The sequence below is a fragment of the Eutrigla gurnardus genome (assembly GCF_963514095.1).
Source record: "Eutrigla gurnardus genome assembly, chromosome: 22".
NCBI lineage: Eukaryota > Metazoa > Chordata > Actinopteri > Perciformes > Triglidae > Eutrigla > Eutrigla gurnardus.
In genome coordinates this window covers 15730772-15757713 of record NC_139933.1, presented here as the reverse complement: position 1 = coordinate 15757713, position 26942 = coordinate 15730772, and the positions used below count along the sequence as shown (strand labels likewise).

At 45.2% G+C, this 26942-nt stretch overlaps 1 protein-coding gene across 1 annotated transcript in view; it reads right to left on the bottom strand.

The window, feature by feature from the left end:
* LOC311032770 (uncharacterized protein) overlaps nucleotides 1-8855 on the bottom strand; it is a 46629-nt gene extending 37774 nt beyond the window's left edge. The window contains exons 1-4 of the mRNA XM_084039784.1: nucleotides 6819-8855; nucleotides 6364-6481; nucleotides 2815-3352; nucleotides 2103-2570 (exon numbers count right to left, since the gene is read on the bottom strand). Coding sequence (XP_083895910.1) covers nucleotides 2103-2570; nucleotides 2815-3352; nucleotides 6364-6481; nucleotides 6819-8645 — 2951 coding nt within the window. The 5' untranslated portion in view covers nucleotides 8646-8855. The remainder of the gene's footprint in view (nucleotides 1-2102; nucleotides 2571-2814; nucleotides 3353-6363; nucleotides 6482-6818) is intronic.
* Nucleotides 8856-26942: the final 18087 nt, after the last annotated feature.

Sequence of the window (26942 nt, the reverse complement as noted above, 5' to 3'; positions counted from 1 at the left end):
TCCCTCCTGGATTCTTGGCTCGAGGGCTGCCAGTCGGGCCGGTTATAAAAGTGTGATAAGATCTCTCACATGTAGAGTTTTTACAGGAAGTTGGGAGAAAAATGTGGAATAACAAAAAATCAACCTGCTATGTGGTTTCTAATCTTTCAGGGCGTATTTCTGCTTTAAACTTGAGACGTTAGGCACACCTCTGTACCTGCCTCATCAAAACAAAACAAAAAGCACCTGACAGCATGAATACTATCCTCTCCTGCCATCTAGTGGTGGAAGCAACAAGGTGACGCGGTGCAGTCACTCGTACCTCTGCAGTGCTGTCACAGTAAGTTAGGGTGACGTTCACAAAGCAGCTCTGCCTCACCACGGGTATCACTCCCCAGATAAGAGAGACAGACCCAGATGTCTGGCAGTAAGAAGGATGTTAAGACGCATTCAGGTTTCTGTATTCCTGTGAAGGAATATTCTGGAAACAACACAAAGACAAAGGGGGTAGGAAATAAAGAGATGCAAGTGAGAGTCTGTGGAGGGTTAAAACACGAGTCTTTGGGGCTGTGAGAGTCAAGGTGAGTCCCTCACTGCTGCAGCAGCCATCTGCCTCTGTCACACACACACACACACACAAGCACACACACACACACACACACATACACTCTCGCCTGGTTGGCAGACAGCAGGGGGACCACAGGCAGCCTTGTAGCGACCTTCACTTTGAAGCTACCCGGCTCCAGAACAGCACTGCAGCACCGAGACATGTTCGAGATCTGCCGAGATCTGGAGTTTGTTAACGAGGGACCAGCCTTGAAGAGTCTTGATTATGTGATTAACACTAAATCCCCACGTACTTTCAAATAAATATGCTGCTGTTGCCCTATTTCAGCGGAGAGCGGAGATAAACAGAAAACAGAGGATGATAAGAAACAACAAACATGACCCAGATTCATTGTCACTCACTGACGAACCGGTTGTCTGCATTTCAGTTTTCAACACTGTTAGATGCTATTTAACAAGGCCGGATAATAATGTGTGGACGCCTGAACGTTACACCCATACATCTCTTTATAAAACCTTTAAGGTCACAGACTGTATAGGAAGTAGATGTAGTCATGGCGATGTCCCCCTTTGGTTTGTGACCTCGAGTTCTGCATTTTGGCCGTCACCATCTTAGATCTTTAGCAACCAGTGAAGGAAGTGACCATATTTGGACTATGGAGGAGTGACGGGTGGATCTGATCCAATCAAGCAGCAGAGCGGCGTTCCTGAGCAGCAACCTTACTGGATCTGGATCCATCTGGATTCTGGTGTGAAGCTGCTAACAAAGTTAACTTCATAATTCAAGGTCAACTACAGCTAAGTGTTAAAGTCATCTTAGTAGGTCTTTCTGGTCTGTTTGACTCTAAATGGACCATAATGTACTAAATGAACATCATGCAGGATTGAAGAAGACTTGAAACTAGAGATTGAGACCATAAACTCATGTTTACAATGTTTACTGAGATAATACATCAAGAGAGAAGTAGGCTCATGTTGGAACTGTTGCTGCAGATTTGAACCTGCAGCTGCAAAGTCTCACTAGAGGCCAAAGTGTCACCCTCGCTACCTGAGCTAGTGGGAGGCTTTTGCTCAAAACCTAAGACTGAATAAGTTGATTGATGACAAAATGTCACTTTATTTCCAGAAGACAAAATGTTTTGGGTACAGCATACTAAAGCATGGTGGTGCAGTTGTTAGCACTGTTGCCTCACAATGAGCAGGTCGTGGGTTTGGATCTGGGTTCAGGTCAGTTGCATTTTCTCAGCTTTTAGCATCTTTCAGCTCGTCGTTTTGGGTTTTATGATGTGTAACTTTACTGTTTTACTCTTTTCAAAACTCTTTACCGCCCAACAACACAGACACAGTTATGGACCAGCTGGTGAACACAGTGGAGTTTCTAGCAGCTAAAGAGACAGATATTACAGCTGGTAGAGACCAAAAACAAGCTAAAACTGAGAATACTGGATGAGTGACTGAACCCTTATGTTGCTATGCTGGACATAAATAAGCAACTGCCTGTACCAACTTTATATGGTTAACAGTCATTATGACGAGCTGACATGCTGCTTACTCACCTTGGCAATGAGAAAGTCGGGTTGCTGTACCAGCTGCTGCCCAGCTGTGAACAGCCTCGTCCTCTGGGCGGCGTGTCGTCTGAACCGCTGCTCAGCCTCTCGCTGGAGGGCGCTCTGGTGGCATCCGAGTCCCCGGTCACGGTGAAGATGGAGTCGGAGATACTGGGCCTCTCGTCGTGGGCCAGCGGGGCGAAGCTCAGCTGGACGATCTGCCTGGCGCTCTGGCAGACCGGCCCGTGGATGGCAGGCGTCAGCGTGGGCAGGTCAAAGGTCAGCACGGTTTGGGTGCTGGAGGTCAGCAGCTCCTCGCTGTCCAGGCTGTTGTACGACGTGCCTTTGGCCCGGTGAGACTCCATGATGCTCTCGAAGTGGCGGCTGAAGGTGTCCTCCGCGGCGCAGCGAGGACCGGAGACCAGGATCGGGGATTTCAAGGCTGGGTGGTGGTTGTCGAAAAACGTCTCCACTGGTCTGGACAGAGAGGGAGGAACAAAACAGCTGATGTTTAGACAGAAAAGCCTAAATGTGCAACAAAGCATTGAGACAAAGGGACTCCCAACTGTATGAGGTCTGTCTGCCTGAGATGTTAGAGACCCCCAAACCGGTCTACTTGAAGAAACGGGTTATGAGTGATCCAGATTCAGTTTAAATGCAGATCAGGGGGATCCTGCTCCACCAGCGTGTTCGTGAACTTGTGTGTGTGTTTTGTGTTCACCTCTTCAGGTGTCCGAACACCTCCGGCTCCTCCTGAGCTGCATACTGCTGCTTCCTGGTGTCTCCTTGCATCCTCACACTGGCCCAGCTCACCATTTCTTCCTCTTCCTCCTCCTCATCGTCTTCCTCCTCCTCCCTTCCCCCTCTTCTCGCCTCCACCTCCGTCCCATCCGTCCGCCCGTAAGCCAGATCCCCCAGCGGGCTGCTGCCGGTCCCCGAGGTGCCCTGGACACTGCGGTTGCTCCCGAACGCCGAGTCAGCGTCGTCCAGCTCTGCCAGCAGCACCTCGTCTATGTCCGTCTCCCTGTAGCAGCGCAGGGGGACGGCGTCCAGGTCGGTTTCCGAGTACTTCAGCGTGCGGCGAATGATGCCTGTTTTGGGTGAAGTCCCGATGATGGTCGGAGGAGGCGTGACCAGCTCCACCTCCACGTGTTGCACCTCGTGATTGGCAGAGAGCAGAGGGAGGGAGGACGGGGGAGTCGGCGTGGGCGACTCGCTGGAGTTCCCGCTGGGAGGAGCTGTGGACGTTTCCAGAGAATCTGCACACGGAGGGAGTTAAACGCAAAAAATCAATGATTGAAAACAATGTGATTGGTTATATTTGCTAATTCCTAGTAGTAACTGCACAGAAAACACATTTAGATCATCTTATTACGAACCATTAAGAAAGGCTGAGTATGAAACCTCAATGATATTTTCTTCCTAACTGAAATGTGTCCACAAGGTTCGATGTGCTTTAATGCCTCATTAAATGTCTCATTACGGTTTTGATTTTAAAAGATTCTTTTTTAGGTAATTTCTTCTTTATTGGACACTTGACAGTGGAGAAGACTGGGAGCATAAATATTCAGCAACATCAACTCCTCACTCGTTATGAATCAGCCCTCTGAGGGTCGACAGAAGGAAAATAAAACTAACAATGGAGGGATTTAAACCAACAACCTTCAGACTGCAGAGCAAATTCTCTCCCAGCTGAGCTATAAGGAGTCAGAGAAGTTTACATGCTTTTCAGTCAACAAATCAGTCAACAACAGTCAAAATTCAAGGGTTGCTTTGTTTTTGCAGGTGTTCACAACCTGCTTAAGTTAATTCATGTCATGTTTTGAGTTTTGAACCAACAACCTTCTGTGTGAGATGCAGCTTCTCAACAAGTTGCGTTCATGTTGCGTGCGTTCATCGAATTTTGATTTCTAGCTAAATGTGTGTGTTGCAGTCGTCTGCTGATCAGCTGACTGCAGGTAATGGAGCAGCTGATCATGTGACCTTCACCTGTTTAATGAACGGTAAACTGCCTTATTAAGGCTTCTGAATGCATCATCTGCCCACTTTTAGTTAAAATGTGTACACATGAATGGATGACACCAACAGAACAGAACATATTCTAAAATGTAAAAGCCCTAAAAAGAGGTCACTATACCTTTGTTTAAACTTTAAAGGACGTTTTTGATTAAGATCATTATGAGGATAAATTGATGGATAAAGAATGGATTGATTCATATAATTGATGATTTGCTCTTTTTATTTAAATTTCTTCTTTTTTTAATTTGAGTTAACACTCCCTAATAATTTTTTTTTTTTAATGTCCATACATTTCCAAAAAATCCCTAAAACAGGTTGGCATTGTAGTTTTTAAAAAATGTTACTCAAACAGGAGGAAATAGTGCTTTTGTCGGGACTATTTTTAGTGGCGGATAATCCATATTTTGAGCTCTGGTGAGTATTTTGGGCAGCAGAACTGTGTACGTGAGATTCAAAATCCACTTCACAGTGGCTGAGAGGATGGCTTTCAAATGATTTGCACTATGACTCAACTAGCTTCTTAATCCGCTTTAGATCCCACTAAACTATATATATATATATATACACTCAACAAAAATATAAACGCAACACTTGTTTTTGCTCCCATTTTTCATGAGATGGACTTAAAGATCTAAAATTCATTCCAGATACACAATATTACCATTTCTCTCAAACATTGTTCACAAATCAGTCTAAATGTGTGATAGTGAGCACTTCTGCTTTGCTGAGATAATCCATCCCACCTCACAGGTGTGCCACATCAAGATGCTGATCTGACATCATGATTAGTGCACAGGTGTACCTTATACTGCCCACAATAAAAGTCCACTCTGAAATGTGCATTTTTTTGCTTTATTGGGGGTCTGGGGACTCAGAACCAGTCAGTATCTGGTGTGACCACCATTTGCCTCATGCAGTGCAACACATCTTCTTCGCATAGAGTTTATCAGATTGTCAATTGTGGCCTGTGGAATGTTGGTCCACTCCTCTTCAATGGCTGTGCGAAGTTGCTGGATATTAGTGGGAACTGGTACACGCTGTCGTATACGCCGGTCAAGCACATCCCAAACATGCTCAATGGGTGACATGTCCGGTGAGTATGCTGGCCATGCAAGAACTGGGACATTTTCAGCTTCCAAGAATTGTGTACAGATCCTTGCAACATGGGGCCGTGCATTATCTTGCTGAAACATGAGGTGATGTTCATGGATGTATGGCACAACAATGGGCCTCAGGATCTCATCACGGTATCTCTGTGCATTCAAAATGCCATCAATAAAATGCACCTGTGTTCTTCGTCCATAACAGATGCCTGCCCATACCATAACCCCACCACCACCATGGGCCACTCGATCCACAACATTGACATCAGCAAAGCGCTCACCCACACGACGCCACACACGCTGTCTGCCATCTGCCCTGAACAATGTAAACCGAGATTCATCCGTGAAGAGAACACCTCTCCAACGTGCCAGACGCCATCGAATGTGAGCATTTGCCCACTCAAGTCTGTTACGGCGACGAGCTGGAGTCAGGTCAAGACCCCGATGAGGACGACGAGCATGCAGTTGAGCTTCCCTGAGACGGTTTCTGACAGTTTGTGCAGAAATTGTTTGGTTATGCAAACCAATTGTTTCAGCAGCTGTCTGAGTGGCTGGTCTCAGTAGATCTTGGAGGTGAACCTGCTGGATGTGGAGGTCCTGGGCTGGTGTGGTTACACGTGGTCTGCGGTTGTGAGGCCGGTTGGATGTACTGCCATATTCTCTGAAACGCCTTTGGAGATGGCTTATGGTGGAGAAATGAACATTCAATGCATGAGCAACAGATCTGGTTGACATTCCATGCCAATTGCACGCTCCCTCAATGCTTGTGGCATCTGTGGCATTTTGCTGTGAGACAAAACTGCACATTTCAGAGTGGCCTTTTATTGTGGGCAGTATAAGGTACACCTGTGCACTAATCATGATGTCAGATCAGCATCTTGATGTGGCACACCTGTGAGGTGGGATGGATTATCTCAGCAAAGCAGAAGTGCTCACTATCACACATTTAGACAGATTTGTGAACAATGTTTGAGAGAAATGGTAATATTGTGTATCTGGAATTAATTTTAGATCTTTAAGTCCATCTCATGAAAAATGGGAGCAAAAACAAAAGTGTTGCGTTTATATTTTTGTTGAGTGTATATATATATATAATCATCATCAACATCTCAACATCCTAAATGAAATTGAGGAGGATATGCTCTCACTTTTCTCCCCCCTGCTAGCAGCCTCCTCAGCAGGGGTCCCGAATAAAAACTCCCACTTGGCACGAGCAATCCTCTGACAATGGAGCGAGGGGACGGGTCCGGCACAGCCACTGTCCGTCTGAAAGACACACAGACACCAGCTTATGTGCTAGCTCTGCAGAGCAGCATTAGAGGGATAATACAGCATTTTGGGAAATAAGCTTTTTTTTGCAGAGAGTAACACAAGGTCAGTAGCACTCTCGTGTCTGTGAACATGAAGCCTGGTTAATTAGCTTAGCATAAAGCCTGGAAGCAGGAATACTTGTTTGTGGTGTCAATATTCTCATCTTCCTCTCGACAAAAGTGAATATTGCCTAAAATGTCAGACTATTCCTTTAAAAGTCTCTAAATTATATAGACAATACGTAGTTATGAAAACGAATAGTGTTATTAGTAGTTTTGGTTCAGTGTCCTACCTGTATCCCTGATGTGGCGGCCCCGGTCTCGTTGCTCTGGTGACTGGACTGACTGGACTCTGGGGACACACAGTCCCGGTCCCCCAAGCTGCCCGTCACCCCGCTGGAGCTCCGCGACGACGACCCTCCCATCGCCCCGTTCTGCTCCGCCTCCGGAGGCTCCTCTGCCCTCTGCTGCTCCGCCTCGTACCCCTCCATCTCATTGGCCGTCGGCCCTTCCTCGTCACAGCCCTCGTCCTCCTCTGGAGAGTCCAGCGCCACCGGTCCCAGAAGGAGGATCTCTCTCCTCCGCTGCTCCGCTCGTTTCTGCTGGGCTGTTGGACTGAGTGGCCTACGTCGGAGGCCGGATTGCTGGTCAGTAGTTTGGTTGTCGATGGACCCAAATCTGGCTTCGGGGCTCCCCGTCGGGCTTTTCTCTGCTCGGTCCCCCCACTGCTGCCGGGATGTCCAGCTAACCGGCGCCTCCTCAACACTCTGGTTGATGAAGAGCCTGCGAGCGAGCTCAGTGCAGTCCCCTCTCTCGAAACAGCTCAGGTCTCCTCTCTTGTCTGGGTTGGTGGACCAGGAGTCCCTGGCATACCGCGGCAGCTGGCGGCGATGCAACGTTGGGGTGTCTGGCGCTCGGAGCTCAGTTTGGAAGACCCGGGGGTCCCTCATGGGTGAGCCGAGCTCCGTGGGAGGGTGAGAGGGACGGAGGACGCGTGAAGGAATGGCGGGGGAGCTCAAAGCGGAGCTCTGATGCCGGGACTTCTGAACGCAGTCCTCCTGGTGCGTTCGATAAACAGGGCGGGAGTTTGTTTCGCGTGACTGCGAGATCGAATGTTCGGGCTGGTGAGAGTCTGTGTTGTCGGTTGCTGGCGTGTGGTGGTCGTTTAAAGGGATGTTCATCTTGAGCGTTTGCTTAGACTGTTGTGCGTTTGGAGACGAGTTGTGAAGTTCTCCAGCAGGATCACCTAAAGCGTTGTGCAACGAGGACCTTCTGGCCTCCGCGAGAGGAGAAGGTACTTTGGTAGCATCCTCCGCTAGCCGGCGGGCCACTTCGGGGCTCTGAGCCGGGGAGGAGGATTTACTGTCACTTAACTGGTTCAAGCCCTCAACTACATTATTGCCAAGTTGGTGGATCGCTCCCTGTGGTGAGGTGCTCCTGTTGCAGGACCGGGGGACATGTCTCTTCACGGCTGGACTGGCGGTCGCCGTTCTGTCCTCTCCCGCCCAGTGACGAGGGCTCTGGGTCTTGACACAGGACTGTGAGGAAAGCTGGTCTAGAGCCGGGCTCCGAGGCAGCCCACAAACAGCCTGACTCCCATCTGTGAAGTGGTCTTTGAGGTTCACGCTGATGTTCTGTCGCTGAACAGGAGACCCGGCCCATGACTGACAGCGCGGATTTTGGCTGTAGCGTGAGGACGCGGCTTGCTCCAGCGCGTGGGCAAGTTTAATCCTCAGGAGAGGGGAGCCGAACTCCTTCACGGCCCTCTGGCTAGCTGCCCTGCCGATGGGGTCCAAGGCTGGTTGGCGAAGGCTGGGAGTCTGCTGATGACTTCCTGGGGATCGGAAGGTCAGCTTGGGACTGGAGCTGCACGATGAACTGGGGCTCCCGACCCAAACCGGGTCGCTGAGCCTTTTACGAAAGTGGCATGGTGTGGATCTGTCCTCTCTGGTCCCCCTCTCGCACACGGAGTGGCGTGGACTGTCCACGGTCTTCACGTTGGACTTCTCAATGTAACTAAAGGTGACCACAGACCGCTTACCATCACAGACCTCCTCCTCCGTAAACCTCCGGCAGTTGGGAGGCGTGTGAGGGACGGAGACCTTTCCGGACGAGGGCATCGTTGGCACCGAGTGGACGGCGGACGCTCCATCACATGGTGCACTCCAGCGCTTGGTGACCGCGGGGGAGGAGCTGCCAGCCTGCTGGCGGCGTGCACAGTCCTGAACCAGGCGGCGAGCCACGGAGGACTTGCTGGCGGCGGTCTGGCTCGCTAGCTGAGACAGGAGCTCCGCTGGGCTTTCCTGAACCGAGCGGCCCGGAGCGATCCCTTCCTTCCCTCCGCTCTGATCCGGGGCGGACCTCACTTCCACGTACAAATGGAGGACTTTTCCAGACTGGGACATGACCTCCTCTCAGCCCGTAATGAGGACACAGAAACAGAAGTGGGGGGCGGGGACAGATTGACAGATACAAAGGAAAAGGCTGAAGCTCTTTTTTTGTGTTGTCTTGTATTCGTTGGTTTGTTTCTCTGCTGGTGTCAGTTTATTTTTAGACCGTCTTTCTTCTCCCTTCGTCTGTGTGCAGAGCAGAGACACACAGGATGGAAGGACAGAGGACAAACATGCCTGCGAGATATCTCCGACAGCTGCCTTTCCTTCATACCTGTGAAATAAAAACACAATAAAAAAGGAGGATCGTTAGTTTTTGTGTCCTCAAGAGACACGCACACAACGACATTCCAGTATTTGTGATGCAAGCATCTACTTGTTAGTGCTGCTACCAGTTTCTCTTCAGGCCTTCACACACCGGAGGCGTTTTTTTTGTGTTGTTCAGTAGTTTCACTCGCAGGGACAGTAGTAATTTGGTGGCCCGAAACAAGAAGTGTGGCCCCAAAACACTCCCAGCGCAACCACCGAACTGCCAGACACTGGCTTCATTGTAGGCTCTCTCTCTCTCTCTCTCTATATATATATATATATATATATATACACTCAACAAAAATATAAACGCAACACTTTTGTTTTTGCTCCCATTTTTCATGAGATGGACTTAAAGATCTAAAATTCATTCCAGATACACAATATTACCATTTCTCTCAAACATTGTTCACAAATCTGTCTAAATGTGTGATAGTGAGCACTTCTGCTTTGCTGAGATAATCCATCCCACCTCACAGGTGTGCCACATCAAGATGCTGATCTGACATCATGATTAGTGCACAGGTGTACCTTATACTGCCCACAATAAAAGGCCACTCTGAAATGTGCAGTTTTGTCTCACAGCAAAATGCCACAGATGCCACAAGCATTGAGGGAGCCTGCAATTGGCATGCTGACAGCAGGAATGTCAACCAGATCTGTTGCTCGTGCATTGAATGTTCATTTCTCCACCATAAGCCGTCTCCAAAGGCGTTTCAGAGAATATGGCAGTACATCCAACCGGCCTCACAACCGCAGACCACGTGTAACCACACCAGCCCAGGACCTCCACATCCAGCAGGTTCACCTCCAAGATCGTCTGAGACCAGCCATTCAGACAGCTCCTGAAACAATTGGTTTGCATAATAACCAAACAATTTCTGCACAAACTGTCAGAAACCGTCTCAGGGAAGCTCAACTGCATGCTCGTCGTCCTCATCGGGGTCTTGACCTGACTCCAGCTCGTCGCCGTAACAGACTTGAGTGGGCAAATGCTCACATTCGATGGCGTCTGGCACGTTGGAGAGGTGTTCTCTTCACGGATGAATCTCGGTTTACATTGTTCAGGGCAGATGGCAGACAGCGTGTGTGGCGTCGTGTGGGTGAGCGCTTTGCTGATGTCAATGTTGTGGATCGAGTGGCCCATGGTGGTGGTGGGGTTATGGTATGGGCAGGCATCTGTTATGGACGAAGAACACAGGTGCATTTTATTGATGGCATTTTGAATGCACAGAGATACCGTGATGAGATCCTGAGGCCCATTGTTGTGCCATACATCCATGAACATCACCTCATGTTTCAGCAAGATAATGCACGGCCCCATGTTGCAAGGATCTGTACACAATTCTTGGAAGCTGAAAATGTCCCAGTTCTTGCATGGCCAGCATACTCACCGGACATGTCACCCATTGAGCATGTTTGGGATGTGCTTGACCGGCGTATACGACAGCGTGTACCAGTTCCCACTAATATCCAGCAACTTCGCACAGCCATTGAAGAGGAGTGGACCAACATTCCACAGGCCACAATTGACAATCTGATAAACTCTATGCGAAGAAGATGTGTTGCACTGCATGAGGCAAATGGTGGTCACACCAGATACTGACTGGTTCTGAGTCCCCAGACCCCCAATAAAGCAAAAAAATGCACATTTCAGGGTGGCCTTTTATTGTGGACAGTCTAAGGCACACCTGTGCACTAATCATGATGTCAGATCAGCATCTTGATGTGGCACACCTGTGAGGTGGGATGGATTATCTCAGCAAAGCAGAAGTGCTCACTATCACACATTTAGACTGATTTGTGAACAATGTTTGAGAGAAATGGTAATATTGTGTATCTGGAATGAATTTTAGATCTTTAAGTCCATCTCATGAAAAATGGGAGCAAAAACAAAAGTGTTGCGTTTATATTTTTGTTGAGTGTATATATATATATATGAATATATATGAAGCCCCGCCCCCTAAAGCATCCCCTGCTTTCTGGTCTGTTTGACTCTAAATGGACCATAATGTACTAAATGAACATCATGCTGGATTGAAGAAGACTTGAAACTAGAGATTGAGACTCGTCTCACATATTTACATGACTCTTCAACCGCAAGTGAAGTTCCTGTGCATCATAAACATGTCGGTGCTTAAAACGACGGCCTCGTACGAGCAACTACCGGCATTTAATCTTCTTCAGATCTACGCTTTAAGCTTGTTAAATCCGCCAGCGGCGTGTCGCCCTGGTAACGCGTCTTCACTACGTTGCGTCTTTTCCACCTCGGGTGCTCGGAGTGTTTAGATAGAACGTTGTCTTGTTAGCCTCTGATGCCGCTCTGTGACAACCTCCGTTGGTGTAATATTCCGCCTCGGCGAGCGTTTAGACTGACAACGGTGGGGAATAATGAAAGGCAGTCTAAAAGGGGTTATAGACTTCTATAAAAGCTGAGAGGAGCCGCCCCCTGGTGGCCAGCAGAGAAAATTACATTTTAAAGCACTTCAGCATTGGCTTCACTGTTGAGAACCAGACGTTGCTGCTTGATTGTGATGGATATCAAGTTTGGAGGAATTCAGCTCACAACCTTCTCCAGATATGTTCAGAGCCAAAAATGCAGAGTGATGGATGGATGTCATGATATTATTAGTCTGATCTGAAAACTTCCTCCAGCACCGCTGACGGGTCAAACATCAGATCCAGAACACCAAACTCTCATCTAGAAACGTCTTTATTATTCCGTGTGAGTCGGAGCCTCTCTTTCTCTTTTGTTGAGCTGAATCTCAACTCGACTCGATGAAGCTGAATTCGTTCCAAATCGCCGCCGCAACTTTCCACGCCAACACCGCCACGGACAACAGAACTCTTGTGTGAAAAAAAAGAGGGAAAAAAACCCCTGAGAGGAGGATGATGAGCTGCAGCCTGCTGCCAGCAGCGACAGATTGGAGCAGCCGTATGGTGGCGGTGGGAGAGAACGTGTGTTGAAAAATGGCCGACGATGGAACAAAGAGAACTTGTGAGAGAGTTGGCGAAGTGATGCGAGCGGCTTTACCTCCTCGACCCCAACTGACGGTTCTGTCGTTGACTTTTCAGCCTCCCAAATTCTAAATTTAGCCTTAAAATGACCTTTCTTCTTATCCATCCATGCCCTTTTCTTCATCCATCGTGGATAAAGAAAGTAAAAATGTTTCTTTTGCAACTTTTACCGCCTCTCCATTTGTCACACTCTTATCTTTCTGGTGTTTTCACACCACCGGAGCTGCTCTTCCCACAGCTTCACCATTCACAGAAAATAAAGGCTTTTGTCCAGTTGTTGCTGGCTCCACAGGGTTTCCATTGTCTGTAAAGGTGTGAGGAAGACAACGTGGCTCCTGGGCTGACTGACGATTTGGAGGCCTCAAGGGGACCGCGAGTGTTAAAACTCCTTAAATAAACCATGATCGGGGAGTTAACAGAAATAAAAGGTCAAAAAGAACACAGACGAACGAGGGGCAGCGGGAACGTTAGGTGTTATTAAAATGATCTGGGCTTTAGATTCAAATGTCTGGAATTAAAAATATATTTTAATAATAAGTAAATAATCCTGCAAAAATCATAACAAACATTAAGTGCTGAATGATTGCATAATATATCTGAATATGCATGTATAGACATAAAGGTCATAAATAGTAAAAAAATATATATAGTAAAAAAACAAAAACCCTTGAAAGGTCCTGGTTCAGGGTTGAAACCATCGGTCTGATTTGTAGATATCGTTTGTCATCTACAACGCATCTTTTCCTCTCCATTTCATCCACAATAAGCAGAGCGTTTCAAACACTTGTAGGAAGGTAAACAAAGAAGGTTGACAGAAAAGTTGTTGGTAACAGAGGAAACTGGGGCTGTTTTCTGTTGCTGAGGTGTTTTGGCACGGACTGAAATCAATAAGAAAATGGCCGAGTGTGGTGCATCACTCTTGGCCACGCCATTAATGTGACGAAGCTGGTCGAGGGGCGGACCCACGGGGTTAATCATTGGATGTGATTTCTCATCTTTGTTGCCATCAAGACAGGAAGTCTTTCCGGACTACGTTATCGATTCTGGGAGCTGACGATGGGCCTGAACTCCATCTGATCCATTCATTCCCCTGAGGATCGGTGCTGATAGGAGCAGCTGAGATGAACCGGTGAGAGAAAAGCAAGAGAGATGGATGAACACCAGGAAGTATCAAGTATGACAACGGAGAAAGGAAAGCAGGAGGAAGGGCGTCATGTACGTGAAGGAGAGAGCTGCTGGCAGACAGCCAGAGTGATGGCGGTGTAGAGTTACAGGAAGTCACTAACTGCACAACAACAGCGAGATAGAGGCTCTAAAGGACCAGTTCACCTAAATCAACTTATTTGTCTTCTTAACTCAAATCCAACCCTGAAGACAGATTTGAAAGAAACCAAACTGAGAGCTTATTCAGATCTGTAAGTCGCTTTGCTCAGATTCATGGAGATTTGATTGGATTTGTGTTCAGCCTGCAATCGGGAAGCAAAGGGAAAACGCCCTGAACACCACATGCTTGCAAACTGTTTTGAGATTGGTCAGATTTTTGTTGGAACTTTTTGAATTTCTTGAATATTCTTGTTAAATCTCTCACACGTGGATAAAAAGCAGCCAAATGTCTGCACCACCATTTAGTACCATCAACTAAAAGCTCCTTTTGTTGCCTCAGCATCCGCTGACCCCGCTCCGTCATTTTACGTGGTCTACCACTTCTTGTTGAGTTGCTGTCGTTCCCAATCACTTCCACTTCTAATCCCACTGACAGTTGACTGTGGAATATTTAGGAGTGAAGACATTCCACGACTGGCCTTGTTGCACAGGTGGCATCCTATCACAGTACCACGCTGGAATTCACTGAGCTCCTGAGAGCGACCCATTCTTTCATTGTAGAAACAGTCTGCATGACTAGGTGCTGCTTTTATACACCTGTGACCATGGAAGTGATTGGAACACCTGATTTATATTATTTGGATGGGTGAGTGAATACTTTTGGCAATAAAGTGTATATCCTTTTACTTTTTTCTATTGAGCTGCAATTGGCTCTTGTAATGCCATTGCATTCCTGAGATGTTTTCGATCAGGATCAATAGTTTATATTTAAGATTATTACTATTAAGACAACATAGTAAAGCAATAAATATGCAATTACAACAAAGGAAAGGAAACGTAACATGATTTAGTGTACAAGCTATACAGGGGTTAATAAAATCAAGCGTAGCGTTAGTTCCGGCAGGCCACGACGTCAAGCTCTAACAGCTAGCTGTCAGTACAGATCAGCTGATGGCTCAGCTGACTCTGCGTGTCCGCTCCCTATTGGTAAATTGCATTCAGAGCGGGGTATTTAAACAGCTCCTGCCCGACCCTCCGTCCTGCTTCCTCTGATGGCACTTCGCAACCCACCTCCACTCCAGCTCCTCCTGTCATTGTATTCATGTTGGCTGCTCTGCTCTGGGTTTTCTTTGCTGCTACGCTCCCTGCTTATGCCGTTCATGATGGCTCGTGAAGGGCAGGAAGGTGCTCTTCCTGCCTCAGGCTTTCCACGCAAGCGCGTGGAAGAGCAGGGAGTCCCAGAACAGTACCATACCGCCAAATAAAACTGTGCAAGAAATAAAGATTATTTTTGACAAAGTGGTCCTGACTGAAGTACCATTATTGTTATCCTGATGTGTTATTCGCTAGATTGTCTGTTCCTGTACGTGAGGAGAAATATGAGGATCCAGACTCTGATCTGAACTCCGGGTTTCTGCAGTGTTTTCTGACAGTCGGCCAGTTTGGCACAAGTTGCGGTGTCACCGTTGCCGCTGTGCCAGGAGTTCCAATAGAAACAGACGATTACCACTTGCCACCCGCCACCACGCTCCTCCTGATTTACAGGACAGCACTTAACACGAATTAGCTCAACTTGTAAATTGAGCAACAAGGAATATTCGTCTGTATTTACCGACTGTTTTGCCTACAGATGATGATTGTTATAACTGGATTAAAGCTTTGTGGGATTCTGAGTCTGGTCTACTTAAATTTACCTTCCCAATCAAACTGCATCGTCAATAAAAAACGTGTTTTATCCCGGGTGTGTTTTTGACATTTCATAAATACTTTTAGGGAGAAGGTTGGGATGCATGGCTGGCTCAAACAAACACAGGACTTTCACCCAGCTGACCGTTGTTTGTGTCATATATGAAAGCAAAAGTCAACATCAAGTTATTTTTATGTATTTAAGTTACTTAAATAGCATAACAGACCCGCTTAGTTGAAAGGTAGAGGTAAAGGTAAAGTAAAGTAAAGTAAAGTAGTTTTGTTACACAATTCTGGTTTTGTGTAAAAAATTTAAAAAGCAACCGTAATACGGGAGATTATACATTTCCCCTCGTAATTGACATCGCAGTTTAGCTTTATGGGCAGTGTTGTAGTCCAACAAGACCAGAGTGTATCGAGACCAAGACAAAAAGAAAATACTTTGAGAGTTTGAGACGGAGTCAAGACCAAGATGATAATAACAATAATCAGATAATCAGACAATGCACAGGTGATTTAGTGAACTCCTTACAGCTGTGGTTTTGCTATGTAAAAGAGATTAAGAACAACATATACCCATCTTGTGATTTTGAAAAAGGTGACTAAGTGAGACTTCAGAACATCATCACTCGTCTTCCTTTAGATTAGTGGCGGTGACATGAAGTCATGTGACTGTGGGGCAGATTGTTTATTGCGTTTTTAGTTTTTGTTTCGAAAATTGTAAAAAATAATGCAGATTATGTATTTGAACAAAACATGTGAGTATCATAAAGTTGTTGTCGAGGTCACAAGTGGGATGCTAACTTCCTGTCAGTGTGATACGTCATCCCTGCAGCGTTCTGCCGATGACTCATCCTGTTGTTGTCCTTCTGGGTCACAATGACACACACACATATAGACACACACACACACACATGGATGGACTTCAGGCATTTATGAGTGGAATCACACAGGTAATTAAACCCCAGGCTGCATGTGCATCTCTAATATTAGCTCCCTGGATATGACGGGGGTGCAGGTGGTGGTGGTGGGAGCTCATGCTAATATTAGCTCTCAGCTTCCTTGTTCCTGGCGCTGTGCACCAGCAGCTACGATTTCAGCAACATTGTGCAATTTCATCAAAGCCCTGGGAGACATTAAGAGGGTTTAAGTTAACGGGTGACGAGGGACGTTCAGACACCGATCATCCGCTCACGACTACGGATTTCTCTACATGTGATATCAGGTTACATCATCGAGCTGTATTTGGCACAGCTGCCTACTCGTGCAAATTCCCCCAAGAAATGGCAGAGGGCTCACTGTCACACCCGAAAATACACGGCTCAAGCTGGACGAACTTCCACTCGAATGCTGAATCACAATCAAGAGGATGAACTCGAGTGAGAGATGCCTTCGCTGGCGTTTGAAGACGAGTCTGCCTCCGTCTCTCCTTTCGCCGCCGCCTCCAAAGACACAATCAGACAAAAGAGACGGGTCCTCTGACTCATGCCGAGGCTCAGAAAGTGTTTGAAAAGAAAGATGCCGAGGAGGAGAGAAGGCACAATGCCGGTCGTGACCTTATTGCCTGTACACAACTCCTCTGTTTGCTACCTTACATGCACGATTTTGGAAAAATGGTGTAAAGGCTGCATAAATGAGTCCAGGGACGATGCAGATAAGATGCAGTGTCAATCTCGCTGCTGAGCGCTGTCTCACTCTTTTTCCACGCAAGCTATTTTTAGTTGTTTAAAGTGAGGAGATCTGTCCATCATGGTTGAGCTCATCTGTGATCCATGTGGCACGATTACAAAGTTATGCAAAAAATAACTTCTTAGATTGAACCAATAACATTGAGACCAAAAAGGATTTGGATTAAATTAAACTTGTTCCACATTGTTCACAATGAATGTTACATTTTTCACCATCCTGCCAAAAGACTCTTCAGGTGTTTTTTCACGCGGCTACGAACTTATAGCTTTTGGCAAAGTACATCCTGAGCAACGATTTACAAAGTTTAAAATAATTCAGTTAAACGTCTGTTGATTGTCGCAGTACTGGTTCTGTTTCCACAACTGATACCAACGTTTAAAACTAAATGGTGGAGTCGTCACCACACAGTTGAATGAAAGTAGACATGGCGTCAAGCCTACTGAGGCAATCAACCAGGCGATCAAAGGTGGATTCAAGCAGACGTGGAGCTACTTCTCTCCTATTTATTATCTCAGTCAACATCGTAAACATGAGTTTATAGTCTTTATGGTTTCGAGTCTTCTTCAATCCAGCATGATGTTCATTTAGTAAATTAGGATCGAACAGACCAGAAAGCAGGGGAGGCTTTAGTGGTGGGGCTGCCAGGCGCCTAAAAAAATCTTAATCAGCATTTCATTGTGTCACTTCTGGTTGCAAAAAAAAAACCAAGATGGCGACAGACAAAAACAAATATGGTATTAGCCAAAAATTCCAAACTCAAGGCTTCAAAGCGGCAGTCGTCAAACCAATGAGCTGATAAGTGGTGTTAGTTTCGTAGAGCTTGATCAGAGCATGTCATCGCTTTATATTGGCTGAGAGTCGATGATGACAGCAGCCGGATGCACACCGTTAAACACAGCGATGCACCCTAAACCCCGGTGGCACTACTTGTGTTGACGCGCTCACGTGGCTCCATTATACAAAAATCTGCACTCCATTTCCCACGCTCCCATTCATGCCTTCTTACTCACCCACACCAACATGCACAAACACACCGAAGAGCCCCACTTGTTTCTGCCAGCGGGCTCGTAACTCGTCTGACAACATCTGTATCATCTGTATGGTGGTGCAGAAGCTGTCAGCCACCTCGCCGGTTGTTTATGCTGATCGCCGCTGAGCTGCAGGAAACCTGAGACACTAACAGCTACATTTCTGTACCGCAGACATACAATCTCACCCCTCTTCCTCTCACGGCTGCTTCGCCCGTCCAGGATTTACACCTCCCACATGGTTCAGCTCGTCTCCCCCTCTCTGCTATTCCTTCTCGCATCCCTCCAATCTTCCTCCCTTCTCTCCAGCAGAGGAGTGCAGACCTGTCGGACCAGCACAGCCAGCCTCCCCCGAGCAGCAACGCTCACACTCGGCCAATTAGCAGGCTCATATCACCTAGCCCTGCCCCCCCTTTCCCTTCACTCCCCCTCCCTCCCTCCGCCCCTCACATACATGCTGAGTCAGTGTGGAGAAGCGAGTCCCGCTATGAGGAGCTGCTGCAAAAGGAGGGAGTGTGCAACAAGACGGCGTTTAAAGGCACCAACAGGATGCTTCTCTACACAGGACGAAATACAGAAGCGGCGGATGTGAGTGGATGAAAACAGGGGATGTGGGGTCTCCTCCTCCCGAAACACCTCGGTGGGAAAGAACAAGATAGATTAACTGAGTGGAAACAAACATGATTGAAACACTAAAAATCCAGCTTACGCTACGTTACAAATTAATTTTATCAATACAAAATATAAATCAACTAATGAATTGATATTTTAGATTTGGATAAGATACACAGCAGTATATAAAATCATTCAGATGACCTCCACTCGGTCAAATTCCAGACCTATTGAACAACATATGTTGAAAAAATTACCCCCCTAAAATATTTCTTTGTATTTTTATATCAAAATAAAAATACCTTTTTCTTCCTGGAAAACAGAAATATGACACGTTCTTACATCAACTTAGCACCAACCAATTTACACCAAAAATATCACGACATCCGTCCATCAATCTGTCTACAAAGTCTGACATAACTACACAATGTAGACAAAAGTATATGGACACACACAGCAACAGTACTTTGTGTACTTTTGGTCTGATTTTATCCACATGTTATGCAACTAATCTATATTTGGTACACTCAACTACGTCAGTGTTTTCGCTTTGCGTTATTTTGTGCCAGTTTTTAAATAATTCAATAGAGCATATGGAGCAACGTCATGATAATTCCTGTTAATGCTGCAGGAGTAAATACATTTGATGACGATATAACAGATATTCAATTAAAAACAAGCGACAGAAAAGACAAAAAATTAAAGATGATTATCAGAAACCTCTTATAGTCTGAAAACATGAAGGAATACAAGGAGCAGCTTAGTCTCATTCCACTGAAATATTAAAGAGAAGCATGGAAGCAAAAAAAAAAAAAAAAAAACTGTATATGAATGTACACTCAACATCCACATGCAACGTTGTGTTTATGACCGAATCAATGAAAAGTTATAGTTTAAACCGTGTTCCCGTCTTAAATCACAAAATGGAGAAACAACAATAACATCAACAACAACAACAACAAACATTTTGCAAATCTGCAGGGAGTAAAATGCTAAATGTTTCTGTCTATCAGAAGTTGAGACTTTGGTGTAGCTGAAGATTTATGTTTTTGTTACCACCTCAACTCGACGGTGTTACCTCTTTGCTACATGAGGAGAAGTAATTTTACATCTTATCATATCTGCCCAGTGAAGTCCATTATTTAAGTTGTTTCTGCCATCTTGTATGAAAGATAGATTTTCTTCAGTATTTAATAATTCATCAAAAGTCGAAACAATGTTCTACCACTGAATGGCTTTTAACGGTAGCAGCGAAGATATTCATTTTCTAAACGTCTCCTTGATTTCTGACAGAATAAAACAAAAACAGCTTTACATTTGTAGACCATGGATTGGCTAGCTAGTTAATTAAGCTAACATTGCTTCTACGAGTTGGTTTTCTTAAAACTTCTTTTAATAGGCCTATATATATTTTTTAAATATGCACTTAATTGCTAATATTACAGTGAAGACTGAAGCTAAAGCTGTATGGCTAAATGTATGTTGCAGGTAAAAAAGTAAGCATCCTCGACAGGTTAAAGAAAAAACATGTGCTAACCTGTATGACAAGGAGAAAAAAATATATTTTCATATTTGCAAAGCTTGCTTTGACTAACAAAAAAGGGTTTTTAACCTGAGGAGGACAAACCGCTGGCCAACGCGATGCTTTCTTCTGTAACGTTAGCTTAAATTTCCCCCCCAAAAAATCAATGAAAAACAGGACAGAACCGCTAATGTTAGCCAAAACTCTGATAGCTATCACACAGTGGATGGACATGGCATTATTTTTGCAGACGCAACACATTGTTAGTTAGTTAATGATTTTCTTCTTACAACCACCCTGTTTCTACTGTAGCTAGTTAGCTGTGCATGCTAACGATTGCAGCTTCTGAAGAAACTCTCACACTTTCGCTATTTCGTTTTAGGATAGGCTGAAAAAATAAATCAAAATCCATATTTTTGAAACAGGAAGTATGTCCATTGTGAGCTACAGGTCGCACGTCTACAAGAGTACAAACAACTCTAATTCAACCATGTTCTAAAATTTGAGTGACTCAAATTGGTTGGTACCGGCTGGTTTGTGCTTTTTCAGTAAAAAAAATATTTAGATAAAAAAAATACAAATAACTTGATTTTTGATATGTATTTTTAATGCGATCTGAAAGTGTTAAAAGCCACTCCTTGCGGCAGCGACTTTTCCGCCATGTCATCACCTCCACCATTCATATCTACACAACCTAATGTATTGGCTGATTGAAGTGTTTACTAGAGCACAAAATGTTTTATTTGGCCTCTTAAGTTTGCTGACTATCAGATTGATGCATATGAATATTGAATATTATCATTTTATCATGTCAACATTTACAATATGGTGAAGCCCTAATAGAAATGCTTTTTTTTCTCCTTTGACCTCTACCTAGTCCTTGATGAAAGCAGCTCATGTATCTCAATAAAACCACGGTGGACACGTTAGTGAAAGTCTTCCTGTCATCATCCCGCATAGCCGAGTATCCCATCCAGACTCCGAGCAACAATACCAAGTCCTCTAAGATGACAGGAAACGGATCAGAAGAGCTCACAGCAAAGCAGCTTATATTTACTCGTATTAAAGCCTCAAAGTTTGGGATGTTTCACGGTGACGTAGTTGTCGTCTCAAGTCTCTCCCTTAAAGTGTGTACAAGGTGAAACAGGTGAAGGTGACAGGCAGCGATGAGCACCGTCCCGTCTCTGCAGACTGCACCAAGCACCACCGACCCAACAGCAGCGTCAGCACTCCTGAGGCAGATGTGGACAAGTTTTTTTTTTGGGGGGGGGGGGGGTTAAAGCGAGGACGCTTTTCAGCAGCCGGGATCACAAACAAACAACATCTCCGTTCTATTTCAGACAAAATTACGTTAAGGACAATCAAATCAACGGATTACGTTGATTGCCTCGATCGGTCAACAGGGAGCTTTATGGGTGAACTTGAGAGTCCTAGAGAGGCAAACAATGGCGCTCATTGATCGATGGGGTTTTAAAAATAAACGGCTCGCTGCGACGAGTGGAGGAGGTCGACGATTTCATCTACTCCTTCTGCACTGATCAATCTACTTACTGGTTCCAGCTTCTCAAACTCAATTTAAGTCAACTTTTAAGGTTTCAGACTGTTGTCCGCACAAAACAAAACATCTAGAGGCTTCAGTTGTAATGGCCACCATTTTATAGGCCAAACCATTGTTGGTTGAATCCCTAAATCAAACTGAATTATTCAAAATTATAGGACATTTTATGGTTTTATTATTGTAATAACTGTGGACATTTTGGGCATTAAAAATGGAAATTAAATGGTTTCTGGATGGTCGTTAGTGGTGAGTGTACTGTGTTCAAAATGTTTAAAACTTTAATTAAATATAAATTAATTGTGACACAGTTTTAGTGTTGTAACCATAATTCTTACTGTTGTGTTTTGAAAAAGCTGCTAGATGTATCAATCTATCGTACAATAGTTCTTAATGCCATCGTTTATTACAAAGAGAAACTTTATAGACAAATATGACAATTTAAGATTTAGTTTAATTTTGTGTCCCTGGGTCAACTGTTCATTTGTCTCTCTAAAAGTTAAGTTGTTTTTCATGACAAAATCGCTCGCATTCTTTCACTTTCTCAACAAGCACAGCAGGCCGCTTTCGTAAGCAAAAACACAGGAATTCTCTTTTAACGGAGGGGATTTTTAACCAAATCCAAACAGTCAGGGGTGCATTACTGAGCTGGTGATTTATGTGAGTACTCCTCGGTTAAACCCCTTGGAACCAGATAAACTGTCATATCACTCGCCGCTGGACGCTCAACAGGACATTGTAGGCTGTCGAGCATCGGGAAAATCAATCACTGGCATTGAAATGTTCCCAAACGGCCAAGATCGAAGCCCGTATATATAGCCCCCATACTTGTATCGCGTTGTTTTCAGAGTGTCGAGGACAAGAAGACGAGCGGGAAGCACCTCTGTGACAGATTTGCGTTTCATTAATCACATGGGATCCAGGCCGCTCCATCTGCACCGCAGCCAACATGCAGGAAAAAAACAAGCCCAACAGATTGGAGAAGACGGCCGCTTGTCACACGGACTCACAGCAGGACTGTAAAATGCTAACGCTCGCCATCATCACACAAGCTCATCCGAATGCTAAAAGGCTTCCTAACGACTCCCACTATCACACCTTACAAACATATATCCTCGGCTTTTCAAATGCTGGAAAATACATCCTGTAGCTTCTCGTTACGGCTTCACACACTTTACGGTTGTACTCACAAAATCTGCTGGTTCTTTGGAACAAAAAAGGGCAACAGAAAGCTCTGAGCAAAAAGACAGAGGCAGTAAGGATGAGCTGGAGTGAGAGAGTGTAGGAAGAAATAAAAACAGACGTGGGAAGGAGAAAAAAACACTCATTCAAGACCGCCGTGGTCACTAATGCTGTTTTCCTCTCAGCGCCATTAAAAAAAAACAGAATAGAAAAGAGGGCTGACCAACGAGAGCTGACGGGAGCCCAAACATTGTTAGCGCTAACCACTTTGTTTCGCAGCTATGACACGGCTGTCTGCATGATGTGGCTCCGACACAAGAAAATCAAAACCCAACAACCGTCATCCTTCTGTGCCGCAGAGCACTGAAAACCATTAAAAAGACATCAGTGAGCCACGCTGTTGTGACGTGTTCCTTCGTTAGCATGAACACACACTGTGGTTTGTTACGACTCGAACCCACAGATATGCTGATCGATGCCAACGTGTGATTGATGACTGATTCAGACTTTATGTCCGGCCCTATTAAGCTACTTTCATATTCCCAGGTCATCTCATACGGCGGCTTGGTCGGTGGCCTTACGCTTCAAACTTTGGCGCTCCCACAAGTGTCCGAAGCAGCCGGCCGACGGGGCCAATCTGGTTTCCCTCAACAAAAAGCTGATGGGATGGGAACATATCTCAGGCATCTGACCAACAACTCACTCAAGAAACCTGTTGACTTTAATGATGGAACCTCAAGTGCAAACGTCGTAACTCACTTTCAGGTTTTAGGACTCAATTAAATGGACTGACCATTTATGGTCACTTCCGTCACTGGTTGCAAAAACTGAAGATGGCGACAACCAAAATAGAACCCGAGGCTTCAAAACCTATGACTATGTCCACTTCTTATATAGTCAACGGTTTGTTCATGAACTCAAAACGTCATGTGCTACTGATTTTTAAAGATATATTATTCTTAAGCAGACTACTGCACTGTCACAAAATATATATCATTGTAAAGCAGACTACTGCACTGTCGCAAAATAAATATTATTGTTAAGCAGACTACTGCACTGTCACTAAAAAATATTAACGTAAAGCAGACTACCGCACTGTCACTAAAAAATATTAACGTAAAGCAGACTACCGCACTGTCACTAAAAAATATTAATGTAAAGCAGACTACCGCACTGTCACTAAAAAATATTAACGTAAAGCAGACTACCGCACTGTCACTAAAAAATATTAATGTAAAGCAGACTACTGCACTGTCACTAAAAAATATTAACGTAAAGCAGACTACTGCACTGTCGCAAAATATATATTATTGTTAAGCAGACTACTGCACTGTCACTAAAAAATATTAACGTAAAGCAGACTACTGCACTGTTGCAACAGTTGACGAATTACCTTTACCTCTTGTTTACGTCCAGGATTTAGCTCATGCTCATGAAGCAAGCATTGTGTTTACACGCTGTCGAAGATGAAACATTTTTCGGAGGGATTTTAACAAGAACGTAACCAGGGCGACTACTCCGAGATGTTTCCGGACATTCAAACATCCCACAAAAGTCTGACCGCCCAAAATAGTCTGCAAACACGTGGTGTATTGGGTTTTTTCCTGTTTTCGTTGTCTTGATTGCATTCTGAACACAAATGAAGTGCAACATGTGTATGAATATCATGTGTATAAATATGTCTCTCTGAATTGGATCAGCAACTAACTACAGGCCTGAATACGCTCTTAGTCCAGTTATCAGGAAAATAAACATCCTGCTGCTGTGAATGTTCACCAGACCAACAATCGTGTGTTCATCCACAGCTGAAAATAGTCCCCAAGCAAACGCATCACTTCCTCCTGCGTGATGAAAACTACAGTGACTCCGTGTTTCAGGTAACAGCTGAGACTTTTTTTGAAAGCATCAGACAGGTAGTAAAGTCGAACAAGTTGTTGGTTTGACCTTTGACCTTGGCCTTCAACTTTTTTACTCCTGTCATCCTCTGAACTAATTTAGTGATCTGTGATCGGCTACCCATGATGCATTTAGGCAACATGACATCTGCAGCTGATTCCACTGAGAGACGTTTCCGTGTGTTTTGCTTGGTGAGAAGAATCAACTCTTTTTTTTTCTTCCCCCACTGTCCATTCACTGAAACTACAGAGGCAGAGTCTAGACCGGGTCCCTGATGGGGGATTCATAAACTGCAACAAATGAAGACAAAATGCTTCCAGCTGCCCTGGGATCTGCTCTCAGGCTCATATATCTGACAGGGTCTCCAACCCGTCATGCAGCTCCGTCCTCTGTGAGCTGCAGAGAAGACACTTTTCCTGCAGTGTCATTTATCACCACAGAGCCGCTTTGCATCAGCTACTGGGGCCAGATCTGATCCAGTCAAATACCCGACACCTGGATCAATAAAACTGGTTACCTGGGAGGGTCTTTGTTTCTGTGAAAACTTTACTAACATAAAATAATGCTAATTATAGTCATATTCGAGAGCATGTTGGCTTGAAAAAACCTGCTTGAACAATTAATATATGATTTAAATGGTTTAGTTTTAGGATTTAATTGATGTAAAATCTAGAAAAGTGTGTTTACACTGAGTGCTTTAAGCGATAAACCGAATTGAATCATGAGAAAAAATAAAACTGCAGTAGGACATCACTTTGATTCAAGGTTATATGTATTAATATGAATATATTGATAAAGTAGATCCCCCATGTGTTGCCTCGTCTAGAAGCTGTGACTAGAGACGCAGCAGGTCTGCATCACCTGTGTGCTCTAGTCCAGGTGCAGACCAACTTATCTGAACGCTCCTCACGTCCGCACTCACCTCACAGAGGAAAAACCGCTCCAGAGCCAACTTTTTCCCTTTGCGGGTCTGTTTGTGATGGTGGGTGACCCTTCTCTCTCCCCCTCCTCTGCATCCTACAGGTCTGCATGTGTCGCTGATGCAGTTACGTGGCTCAAGTTGTGCCTTCGCGCTGCATCTCATCCGAGGCAGCAAAAAAAAAAATACCGCAGAAAACCCGCAGCGAGGCGAAGAAACGTCGAAGGATGCGGGAAGGTTGTCTACTCACCAGGAGGCGGGATGCTGCAGCACTTTCCCTCCCGCTGCTGATGAGATGCTGCCGACGAGACACTGCGGTCCACGTTGATCCGCTTCCTTCCTCCAGCTCCGGTGTGTTTGCGTCGCGTGAAGGGGGCACGGAGGGGGGAGGAGCAGGGGAGGACGAGGGGGGACGACGGTCCGTTTCACGTCAGGGTGGGAAACAGACGCGATACTGTGAAGAAGTGGACTGATCCACGTCGGGGTCTTTGCTGTCCTCCTCAGCTCCCAGACCTCTCAACTCCTCCACTCTCCCTCCCTCCCTCCCTCCCCCCACCGGGCTGAGCATGCCCAGTCCCTCCCTCCTTGCTGGTGGAACAAGTTGGAAAGTCAAGTCCTGGCCTCATCAATCCCACCTGACCTTAAAAAAAGACAGTTAGAAGGATCTTTAAAAAAAGAGCAAAAACAGTGACATAACACAGTCTAAAATGAAATATACATGTGCAGTGTCACATGTTCAGACGGTAGAAAAGACATGGTAGTCATGGTGATGATTTTTGAACACTGGTTTTTAAGCTTTGAGATCTCCATCTCGCAACCAGTGAAGGAAGTGACCATATTTGGATCCATTTGGATCCTGTTGTGAAAGTAAAAGTAATCCGAGAAGCTAACTGCATCGGTAGCATGATAGCGACTTTAAATGGACCATAATGTACTAAAGGAACATCATGCTGGATTGAAGAAGACTTGAAATTGAGACCATAAACTCATGTTTACAATGTTTACTGATACTACAAATCAGGGAGGAGTCGCCCCCTGATGGTCAGCAGAAAGAATGCAAATTTAAGGCACTTTAGGATTGACTTCACTTTTCAGAATGGAGGTTGGCCACAACAGACCAGAAAGCATGGGATGCTTTAGGGGCGGGGCTACCTTCTGATTGACAGGCCGCTACCACACTACCAATGCAGTACTAAGATGACTTAAAGCTGTAAAGTTGACCTTGAATCATAAAGCTAACTTTGTTAGCAGCTTCACACCAGAATTCAGATGGATCCAGATCCAGTAC